General features: G+C 41.8%; 1 protein-coding gene across 1 annotated transcript in view; it reads left to right on the top strand.

The window, feature by feature from the left end:
• Positions 1-674: 674 nt before the first annotated feature.
• Positions 675-11,766, top strand: part of LOC311233586 (uncharacterized protein) — a gene marked incomplete at its 3' end in the record, with an annotated part of 116,173 nt that continues 105,081 nt past the window's right edge. The window contains exons 1-3 of the mRNA XM_084320553.1: positions 675-769; positions 6,242-6,355; positions 10,700-10,819. Coding sequence (XP_084176679.1) covers positions 745-769; positions 6,242-6,355; positions 10,700-10,819 — 259 coding nt within the window. The 5' untranslated portion in view covers positions 675-744. The remainder of the gene's footprint in view (positions 770-6,241; positions 6,356-10,699; positions 10,820-11,766) is intronic.

Below are 11,766 nucleotides of genomic sequence, written 5' to 3'. Positions count from 1 at the left end.
GGGTTTACATATTTTTTATTTATTTATTAAACAAACAGTAAAAACGTTTTAATAATAATAATAATAATAATAATAATAATAATAATAATAATAATAATAATAATAATAATAATAATAATAATAATAATAATAAAAAAAAAAAAAAAAAAAGATAACAGACAAACAGAAATCTTTCCATCCTCAGATAAATGCTTTTTAGGTAGATTATTTTACCAATGATTCCAGGATTCTTGTTAGACAAGACAGTTTGGTCCATAGTTATTTAGGTCACATCTACCTCCACCTTCATGTAATGGAGATACATGATCTGTAGATATATTTATAAAATTACTTTTGTAAATTATGAGTTAAACTTTATGGTGTGTCTATATCGGACCCACGCTCTCTTATGAGCTGAACATACCGGAAGTGTTGCGGGTCTATTACTGTCGCGATACTGACACCGGCCAATCACGGCGCACCATACTCAGTGGGTCCCTGACACTGTCCTATCACAGGCAGTGTTGTTCTACTGTCACGGTCCCTGTCTGGGTTCAGCTTCAGAGCTAGCAAACTAATGTGGATTTATTTGGAAATTAAATGTTCATGTTAGCTAACGTTAGTTACGCGAATACAAATACTATTTAGTACTGATATCGCAATTCAACGAGACATGGCAGCTTCTGTAGAGATATCTGGAGTCTTGGTAAATAACTAGAAGAGTAACTATGAAGGAGAGATCGATGTCTGGATGTCTGAGATGTTATGATGAAGCCTAAAATGAGAACAGGTTTGTTATTATTCTTACACCGTGAGTCTTATTTCAAAATACAGACCGACCATTTTATGTTACATAGCTTTTTAATTAAATCTAGTTCTAACAGCAGTGAGATAATCTACCTCTCGTCGTGGCTAACAGTTAACTTAGTATCCATGCTAGCTAGCTAGTAGACACGTTATGTTCAATGTTGTGGCCCTGAACACTTGACAATTCTTTTGAATAAGGTTATATTTGTTATCCGTGAATTTGGTTATACGGTTTTATGAAGTACATTTCACAAATGCATTTAGTCAAAGTTTAAAGTAGGAGTTGAGTTTGAGTTAATTAACATTCCCTATGTACTTTAAGAATGAATGAATGAAAACTTTATTTAACAGATTGCAGAATGGGTACAATACAGTACGGCTCAATACATACAATTGTTAAGGGGATGCAGACCTGAGAAAGACGTTTGTCTTGTTTCCATCAGGGTCCCCCATTTTCAATTCATATAGACATATATGACATACAGATAGTCAGTACTGCTACATCTATACATTTATGACATACCAGATTTGCAAATACAGTACTGTTTGTGATACAGAAGGAGTCAAGAAAAGGGAGTATATACATTTGACGTGTTGAATTGCAGTCTCCCGTAGGTGTCCCTTGAGAGAGGTTTTGAAAGTGGGTAGTGATCCACATTCCTTTACAGCTTTGGGTAGGGCGTTCCACATTGATGTGGCATAATTGCGAAACGTGTTTAGTCCCTTATTTGAGCCGAATCTGGGTTTAACATGATTTGTGGAGCTCCCTCTGGTGTTGTGATCGTGGTATTCACTGACCTTTGGGAAGTATTTTGACATGTACATGGGTACCTTGGTCGTGTAGTGTATCTTGTAGACCAGGCCCATTGCAAGTTGTTGTACTCTGTCGTCTACTCTAAGCCATCCTAGGTTGTCAAAGTGGGCAGGGGTGAGGTGGGTTCTAGGAGTAAGGTCAAGCAGTAGTCTGACCAGTTTGTTTTGAGATGTTTGTAATTTTGTTTTTAGCGCCTTTGAGGTGCTTTGGTACCATGAGGTGCAAGCATAGTCGTAGTACCCCTGAATGAGTGCTCCTGCCAGAGTCTTCAGGGTGTTCTTGTTTACCAGAGAGGAGATCCGGTACAAGAATCGAGTTCGTTGGTTGACTTTTTTTATTACATTGGATGCCATTTTGTCACAGGAGAGATTAGCCTCTAGGATGGAACCCAGGTAGGTAATTTCATCTTTCCTTGTGACAATATTGTCACCCACTGTAACTGAGAAGCCGTCGGTCTTGCTGAGTTTGTTATTTGAACCGAAGAGAATGGACTCTGTTTTGCCCATGTGTAATGATAGTTTGTTATCAGCGAGCCATATGCAGATTCTGCCTAGTTCCGAGCTGAGGGTTTTTTCAACCTGTAACTTGTTCTTGTCAGAGACCAGCAGGGCTGAGTCGTCTGCAAACAGGAACAAGTTGCAGTCACAAGCTGACGACATGTCATTTGCATAAATTAGGAACAGTAGCGGTCCTAGTATGCTTCCTTGTGGAACACCACAGCTCACTGTGAGGGGGGGGGATAGGGTACCGTTTACCTCCACCATCTGTTCCCTCCCCTCAAGGTAGGATTGCATCCAGCTCACTGATAGACTATCAAAACCAATTGCTTTTAGCTTGTCAATCAGAATGGAGTGATTGACCGTGTCAAAGGCCTTTTGTAGGTCCAGCATGACCATGCCGCAGTATTTGCCTGCGTCCACCTCTTGTTTGATGTGGTCATTCAAATAGAGAAGGCATGTGTCAGTGGAGTGGGATGTTCTGAAGCCAGATTGGAATTCGTAGATTAGATTTTTTTCCGCTAGGTACTTTTCGACCTGTTCGTAGACTATTTTTTCCATGACTTTCGAGATGGAGGTGAGAATAGAAACAGGGCGGTAGTTGCCTGGGTCTAATTTGCTGCCCTTTTTGTGCAGAGGGGTCACCCTCGCAATTTTGAAGTCCTTGGGGACGTGTCCCTGTTTTATGGAGAGGTTTATTATGTGTGTGATGATTGGTGTGATGGCGGCTGCTGAGTCTCTGAGGAATTTGGAGGGGATGTTGTCATGGCCAGTGGCCTTGTTAGGTTGGAGGGCGCTCAGTTTATTGAGTACCTCATCTGTTGTTACCATTTCCAGCTTGAAGTCGTCCTTGCGGACCCCTAGGTTTTTGTAGTAAGCTACTATGTGTTCTACCCCATAAAGCCCTGAGTGGGAGGGTAGTTTGTTTACCAGTGTTGTGGCTATGTTTGTGAAGAAAATGTTTAAGTAATTGGCTACATCCAGCTTGTCTGTGATGAGCGTGTTGTCCGTTTTTATGTTTATGTTTGAGAATCTGGTTTTAAGTTTTTTACTGCATCCTAGTTGATTATTGAGTAATTTCCAAAGTTCACATGGTTTGTTTTTGTTTTCCTCAGTTTTGTCATTGATGAAATTCTTTTTTGCAGTTTTGATCATGGAGTTTACGTCGTTTCTTAGTCTGTTTCTTTCTAGTTTGAGTTCAGTCACGTGGGCTTGGAGTTCACTGCTCGTGCTTTTAGTAAGCTTTGACTGACTTTTACGAAACTCAGAGCATTTTTTGTCTCTGGTTTTCATAGCGGCCAGTATTTCGGAGTGCATCCACGGCTCAGCGCGATTTTTTACCCTGGTGGTTCTTAGGGGGGCCATGTCGTTTAGTATTGCTGAGAATTTGGTTTTGAAACCAAGCCATGTTTCGTCAACCAGTGTACCATTGAGTTCATCTGACCAGTCCAGACTCTCCAGTTCAAGGTTGAAGGCCTCGCTAGAGTAGGTTTTGAGGTCTCTAGATGTGACTGTTTTGTGGCAGCCAGCCTTTTGTTTTAGTTTTTTTCGGGTACAGAATATCATATAATGATCACTTAACCCACATGCTATAACCCCTTTATTTGAGATCTTGGACTTGTCGGAGGTCAGAATGAGGTCAATGGTAGTCTGAGTTGATTCACATACACGTGTGGGTTGGGTGATTAGCTGGCTGAGGCCATGCAGATCACAAAACCTACTGAAGGCCTTGAAGACGGGTGCATCTTTTCGTTGCATATCCGTGTTCCAGTCTCCAATAAGAATTTTGTCTACATCCTCAACTCCAGCTAAACACCCATCCAGTGTATCATAAAAGCCACTATGATCTGGCGGCCTGTAGACTGTGCCAACCAGTAGGGATTTCGCCCTTTCGAATAGGATTTCCACCCATACAGTTTCAATTGATTTATGATTCAGGTCATTTCTGTTGATGAATTTGGTGTCCTTGTGTATGTACATACAGACACCACCTCCATGTTTGTTCCTATCATTCCTGATTATTGAGTAGTTCTCAATCTCTATCTCTGGATCTTTTACAGAATCGTCGAGCTTAGTTTCTGAGAAGCACAGTATGTTTGCCTTACCATTTATGAATATTTGTTTGATTTCATCCAATTTGTTTTTTAAGCTGTTAATGTTAATGTGAAAAATGTTCAGTCCATTGGCGTTGGTTATTTCATTGATGTTGGCAGGTTCGAAGTATTGTTCGTTTGTGATCTGTTCCTCTGTGTTGTTGTGGGTGGGAAGGGGGGAGGGGGGGGTCGGGTCCTGCGCCGTGCTGGAACAACAAAGAAGGGGGGAGGGGGGGGTCGGGTCCCGCGCCGTGCTGGAACAACAAAGGAGGGGGGAGGGGGGGGTCGGGTCCCGCGCCATGCTGGAACAACAAAGGACTCGTTCCTGGTTGTTTTCGTTGTTAGCTCTGCTAGCTAGCCGGCTATCGGGCGTCGAGATGTTTACATCCCGCGTCGAGATGGTCGTCATGGTTTCGACCCTTGGTTCACCTCCTCTCGTCACTGCCTCACGTGTGCTCGTCTGCTGTGGCGTCATTGGGGGAGCTTCGCCGCCCGCGCTGTGGATGTAGCCAAAGGTTGCGTTGTTGATGCTGTTGGTCGCGATGGGAACCTCCATCGCTTCTTGCTGTAGTCTCTGGTTCCGTGTCATTACGGGACCAGGGTTCTGATGTATGTCACCCGACATGAGCAGATATAATAAAAACATTGATCTCTTATTACACTTGCCTGCCGGGGGTAATTTCTTTCGTTCCGGATTTGCAGTAAGTACTGCGTGGATCGCCGTGGCTCCGAAGGCTGGATGTTTCCTCTCCGTGCCCGTTAACAAGTAGAAGTCGCAATGGGACTGCTGATTTACGTTTTCGCTACCCTCCACTTCTGTCTGGAGTTGCTGCTTGAGTTGTGAATTCAGGTACAAATCCATAATCCACAGGAGGGAAAGTAGAAAATGCGCAAAGTACTTTTTTGTTGTTGCTCTGTTGCGTTGGTTACGGGAGCTACGTAAAATGCGACCGTCCATGTTGAAGCCGGATGTGTTTTTGAGAACAGTCTTACACTACTGCAAGTAGTTAAATGTAAAATAAAAGTATGTTTATCTATGTTGCTCAGTGAATTAATGGTATTTGTGAAGTTGATTTAATTGCTATAATGTAATCTGTATGTTGCAAATATGCACTTGAACAAATAGTAATGTTCATTCTGGTTAAAGAGTGTGGTGGAACAGACAATGAGCTACAAGGGGAAAACACCAGAATAATGTGCCTTATTGAAGCAGTGGACCAAACAATGGACATTGAAAAGAGACAGTAGGGGAAATGTGACTATGATTCCCCTGGGGTGGGATTTACATGTTTATTTAACAGCCATGTATTTAAACAGAGAACCACCATAAGAATACAGCTGTGGTCTAAATGACCTTATTCTGACTGTAAGGCTGTAAATTAATTTCACTGGTTGTAAGAATATTGTAGTGGTTAATATCATTAAGGACAAATATATTTTTTCACATCAATTAACATTTGAACAAATATCCTTTATCTTTTATTTTTTTATCTACTTTTTCTCCCCATTTTCTATTTTTCTCTTTTCCCCAATTTCGTATTGTCCAATTCTACCCTCCCCTGTCTCGAACGCTGTTAGGCCATGCCTCCCACAAGCCGGCTGCAATGTGGACGAAGCCTTGCATCACGCGACCCCTCCGGTACTCGAGGCAGCCGTCGCATCTTTTCACCTGCACAGCGCGATCTCTCACGCTGCCCCCATCACTTCCTGATTCTACTGCGCAGGCGCACCAACCGACCTGTAGGAGTCGCTGTCCACAACGTCCGATCCCCACCCACCAGCTTCCCACCCCCTAATACTGCCAATTGTATTAGTATGAACGACCAGCCAAGCTGGTAGCAACGCCGAGAGCTGGGCTCGAACCCAGCATATCCTGCGTTCGAGGCGAGCGCCTTGCCCACTGCGCCACCTAGCCGCCCAAATATTCTTTATCTTGAGCAGTTATTATCTATTTGCCTTGAACTGGCATTGAATGGTCTTAAAAAGTCCTACTTTTAACTTGCTGATACCTGTAGACACCTTATGTTGAGTTGTGTTTCCCTCTGCCCCAGAACCACCCAGAGACCTACTGATGATTAAAAAAGAAGAGGCTCAGGACACACTGGACCCACCCATGGATATTTCCACTGGGCTGAAGGAGGAGCCCACAGACCACCAGGATATCAGTATGTCATGTTTCTTTCTCTCATCTTGATTTTGTCTTCACCTTCCTCCGCTCCAGTATATTTGTATGTCTGTCTTTGTCTCCATAGCTTTCTCTCCTTATTTTTCATTGTATCAAATGAATGTGTTCATGTTTAGCCTAACTATTTGGAGCACTTCATTCTGGAATATCTGTGTCCTGTGTTCCCCCTGTTGGCTTGAATTGCAGCCAGGAGAGCTAAGAGAATGGAAGGCTTGTGATGTATTAAGCATTAGCTAAATGGGTCAGTGGTCTTGTTTTGTTAGTTCTGATTGCTTCCTGTTAAGTTGCCGGGGCTGGGCGATAAAACGATAACGATAACTATCGCGATAAATTATTTCCTCGAAATAAACATGAAACGTGGTCGCAAAGTTTCGATATATCGATTTTCCAAGCTTGGCTCCGTTCAGCCTCGGCTCAACACACTCACTAACAACAACCAGCGTTACGTGATGACGTGCTTACGCACAACAGCTAACAACCAATCAGTGAAGGAGATGGCCGAGACCCGGAAGGAGGTAGGACTCACTCAACAACAAGGCTTGCTAGGCTAATTAGCTTGCACGGCATTGTTTTATATATTTACGTGCCGAGTATGTGTGTGTTTTGAATTCTGAGGCCACGTGTATGGTAGTGTGGGATATACAGTGGACGCCGTTTCAATATATTGTGGCGGAAGAGAGTATTTTAGTGTCATATTTAGCACATTGTCATGGAATACATCGCTTAGAACCAACAGGCTGGCTAGGATAACTAGCTTGCACGGCACTGTTTTATATATTTACGTGCCGAGTATGTGTGTGTTTTGAATTCTGAGGCCACGTTTATGGTAGTGTGGGATATACAGTGGACGTCGTTTCAATATATTGTGGCGGAAGAGAGTATTTTAGTGTCATATTTATTGTCATGAGATACTCCGCTTGTCGGCTAACGTGCGCAGACTGATGACGACATCAACTCGACTTGAGACATTCGCAGCAGCATAAGAAGTTAATTAAACTTGACGGACATTATATCGACGATAATTATCGATATCGAATTATATGAAAATAATTTTATAATTTTATCGCGATAACGTTTTTGGTCATATCGCCCAGCCCTAAGTTGCCCCTTTTTTTCATTACAGCAACTCCAGATCTTTTTAACGCATTCATTTCCACAGTGGAATTTTATAATTTCCTTTACAGCTTGCAAAGTATTAGCTGAGCTGAAATCTCAGTTATTAAATCCGTCAAACGTATGTGGCTACAGCGTTAACATCCATTTTAATATGTTTTTGTTTGGGTTGTCTGTGGGTTTTATACATTAATGACTAACCACTATATTTAGTATGTTAAGAAAAATTAAGGAAAAGGTAGAAACACAACATTTGATGTGAGAACTAGATCCAATGTAAATCTGATATTTAGCATGTCAAATGACTGTTAAACCTTTTTTATATTAAATTCTTTTTATTTTTAAATATTCAATTTTGTCTACCAATTAATACATGGTAAAAACATTTCTTTGTCTTGTGTAGCCACATGTCTTCACAGTTCTCACAGTTGTAATGGAGGAGAATTAAGTATAGTTTTTTTTTTATACACTTTTTCTCCCCATTTTCTATTTTTCTCCCATCCCAATTTCGTATTTCCAATTCTTCCCTCCCCTGTCTTGAACGTTGCTAGACTATGCCTCCCACTGGTCGGCTGTAGTGAGGATAGAAGCCTTGCATCACGTGTCCCCTCCGGTACACAAGGAGGTAGCCTGTCACATCTTTTCACCGCAGCAGCTCGAACTCTCAGTGGCGAGGAGTAACACGTGGGAGGCTCACGCTGCCCCCGATACTTCCTGTTTCCGCCACACCGGCGTCACCCAACCGACCTGTAGGAGTCGCTGTCCACAACGTCCAATCCCCACCCACCGGCTTTCCCACCCTCTAACACTGCCAATTGTGTTAGTATGACGGCCAGCCAAGCCGGTAGCAACGCCGAGAGCTGGGCTCCATACCAGCATCTCCTGTGTTAGTGGCGAGCGCCTTGCCCACTGCGCCACTCAGCCGCCCTAGAATTAAGTATAGTTGATTTGAAATACAGTTAAGTATATAGATCTAATATAATCTGTAATATATCTGTAAATGTACTGTAAATACTATCCACATAACATTCAAGTAACTTAAAATATACTGTAAATACTCTCCACGTAACATTCAAGTCACTTAAAGTAAAAATATACTGTAAATACTATCTACATAACATTCAAGTCACTTAAAATATACTGTAAATACTATCCACATAATATTCAAGTGAATGAGCAAAATGGTGGAGTATTTACTTAGTTGCGGTCTCCTTCTGCCCCAAATCTACCCTCCAATTTCCTAACAATCATGAAAGAAGAGGCTCAGGACTCAATTATATCCTCTATTACATTTTGTCTAAAGATTTAATAACATCCAGTCTGACAAATATGTAATTACACAGGAAACTAGAAAGGCATTCAACCTGCGAGAATGGGCAAAGCCTACCCATCTGTGTAACGTCCGCTATATACACCTACTATGAAAATGTGTTATTAGGATAGCGCTATATTTCATCCCTGCCATGGAGCAAGGCACCTCACTAGAATTGACCTCAAATGCCTCAAATCACCTGCTGTCTGACAGCTGTGCGCACTGCTCACTCACCACTCACTGAACCACTGGAACATTGTGAATGGTCTCTTAAATCGGCACAAGCGCTTGGTTTGGATTCTCTCCTTCTCCAGAGATTGTGTTTTCTGGCCCTACGTTTGACCAGCCATGTCGTTTGGCCAAATGAGTCTGAGCTTTTCTAGAGCTTCAATATCTCTGACTTCACGTATTTGACAACCTTTTAGCATTGGTGGCATTCGCAGTGTCAGTTTTAAAAGGTTGTGTGATGCGTATGCTATGCATATGCTTTTAGGTGTTTGCATTGCTGTGGTTTGGTTAAAATATACAGCTGAGGGATATCCTATAACAGCAAACAGTCTGGGCCAAGACTACATTTGGTGCTGTAGGTGAGATTTCAGACTGCCCCCCCCCCCAAACTACCATACTCTAATCTAAAATACAAAATAATGTAAACCAATCTCGTTTGGCCAAATGGTGAACATTTTAAATACTTTACTTTAAACACAATGTTGCCTAGCTAACACAATCTTTCTTTAACCAAGAGATTTGCTGGAAAAGATAATAGATTTTGTGCATAGATCACTAGATGTATTAACTTATAATGGTTATAACAAGATGACAGAAAACAATCGGCCAATAGCGAACATTAAATAATTAAATACCTACAAACCTACATTAAATACCTGCAAACATGAAACTGTTCTGATAGCACAATATTGATGTATCTAAGAGATTTGCTAATATTTGTAATGCATAGGTATTTCACCTACAATACAAGGCTATCTTGGGCATTGGCATGTTGTAAAGTGTTCCTGCATTTATGTTTACCCTCGTTATTGATTTCAATTGGCAACGATGAAAATGTATTCAAATAAAATACTTGTCATTGACTGATTTAAAATAAAAACGGTTTTATATATATATATATGATGATCCAGGACCAGGTCCTGCACCTACAGTTAGACATGTAAGATTTTGGTTGTTTTCAGCCATGTAGTCTGTCTCTCTCTGCGTTGTGTCTTATTTGTCGTTTACATGAGGAAATTGTTTGTGGTGGAATTTTATCCTCTGGTGCATTTTTGAACAACGTACACTGAGTTGTCCATTTTATATGAAAAGGACATTTATTTAGAATAAACAGAGGTCTAAAACAGAATGAAAAACGAGGAAAGATTAAGTCTTTAAAGTTTAAAGGTCAAAAAGGTCTAAGAAAATAAACTAAATGATTAAAGCTCTGTCTATCTCTCGCTGTCTTTTCTCTCTCTGTCTCTCTCTGCTCCTGTGTTGAGAAAACCGCTTTATCAAAAGTTGTGACATCGCCTGGCAACTCCAACATATCTCTGGCCACAGGGCGTCGTCGACCGGCAAGCTATAACCTTGTGTAAAGATAAAACCCTCAAAATCCTGACACACGCATACCTCGCCTGACCTGTTAAACTAAACACCACTCTGCAGGCCTGAATTAAAGGTGTTTAATATACGTAATTATCCGGTTATAATCACAACAAAAGCCAGCCATGTCCTTCAGCCATATGTGCTCAATTTAATCCAAATTAGATCGTTATAGCTGATATGGATACACAGACAGACAGGAGTGATTGCAATACCCCCTGGCCAGCGCTTCACTCACGGTTGTACTCAGAAAGTTGGCAAATCATGCCACTGTAAACATGTAGTTGCTGTCTCCCTCTGCACCAGATCCACCCAGCGACCTACTGATGATTAAAAAAGAAGAGGCTCAGGACACGCTGACGCTGGACCCTCCCATGGATTCTTCCACTGGGCTGAAGGAGGAGCCCACAGACCATCAGGATACCAGTATGTTACTTTTCCTTTTCTTGTCTTTCTTTTCTCTTGTAGTCCTTCCTCTGTTGCACTGCAGCATAGTTGTATGTCTCTGTCTCAGTGTCCACCGCTTTCCCTCCACTTTCTTTCCATAAAGTCCTAATCTGTGATTTTCTTTACAAAGTGGGGTATTTTCACATACATTCTTGAAGAGTCTGATAGATGGAAAATAAACAAAATGACCATGTGTTTAATTACTCTTTATAAAGAGAATAGCTCTGACTGTCTTGCACTAGCCAGTAGACCCTCCTGTATATGGCTGGTTCCTGGCTGAGTACAGTCAGGTATAAATCCATAGTCCATGCATCACATGGTCCCTCGCACATTCCGTATTCCGACTATACATGTAATGAACCATATAGGCTAAATTATGTGTAAGAAATTGTCTAACTTCACCAATATTTGGGCAAAAGACAACCTGTGAAAAAGGTTCTCATTTTGCACCTGGGGTGGGGATTTACCTGTTTATTTAAGTGTGGTGTTAGGGTCCCGTTTCAAGACCCGTTTCAAGAATCTAAAATGCAATAATTGCCATCTTGTTTTTTTTTCCGGAACAAGGCTTTGAGTATGTGCTCATGGCGGCTATTTAAACACAAAAACACTCATGTTTACCATTTTAGCAAATTCTCAATCTCTTCTAGAATTTTTTTTACATCTGTGGTGTTCGGGTCCAAACGGACCCGGTATAGAAAAATGGCTATATACATCAGTTGGCTTCATAGAAATGCTACGGCTAGCTCTGTGGATCACATGTCAATCAAGGTTCATATTTGACTAGACACTTCACCCCCCCCCCCCCCCCCCCCCCCCCCCCTTCATGGGAACAAGAGCAGGAGCGAGAGAGGGAGGTGGAGAGGAGGAACAGAGTGATAGGGAGGTGGAGAGGGAAAGGAAACAGAGCGAGAGGGAGAGGAAGAACA

The sequence above is a fragment of the Notolepis coatsorum genome (genome assembly GCF_963971535.1).
Source record: "Notolepis coatsorum genome assembly, chromosome: 8".
Lineage (NCBI taxonomy): Eukaryota > Metazoa > Chordata > Actinopteri > Aulopiformes > Paralepididae > Notolepis > Notolepis coatsorum.
This window is presented reverse-complemented; position numbering and strand designations above follow the sequence as displayed.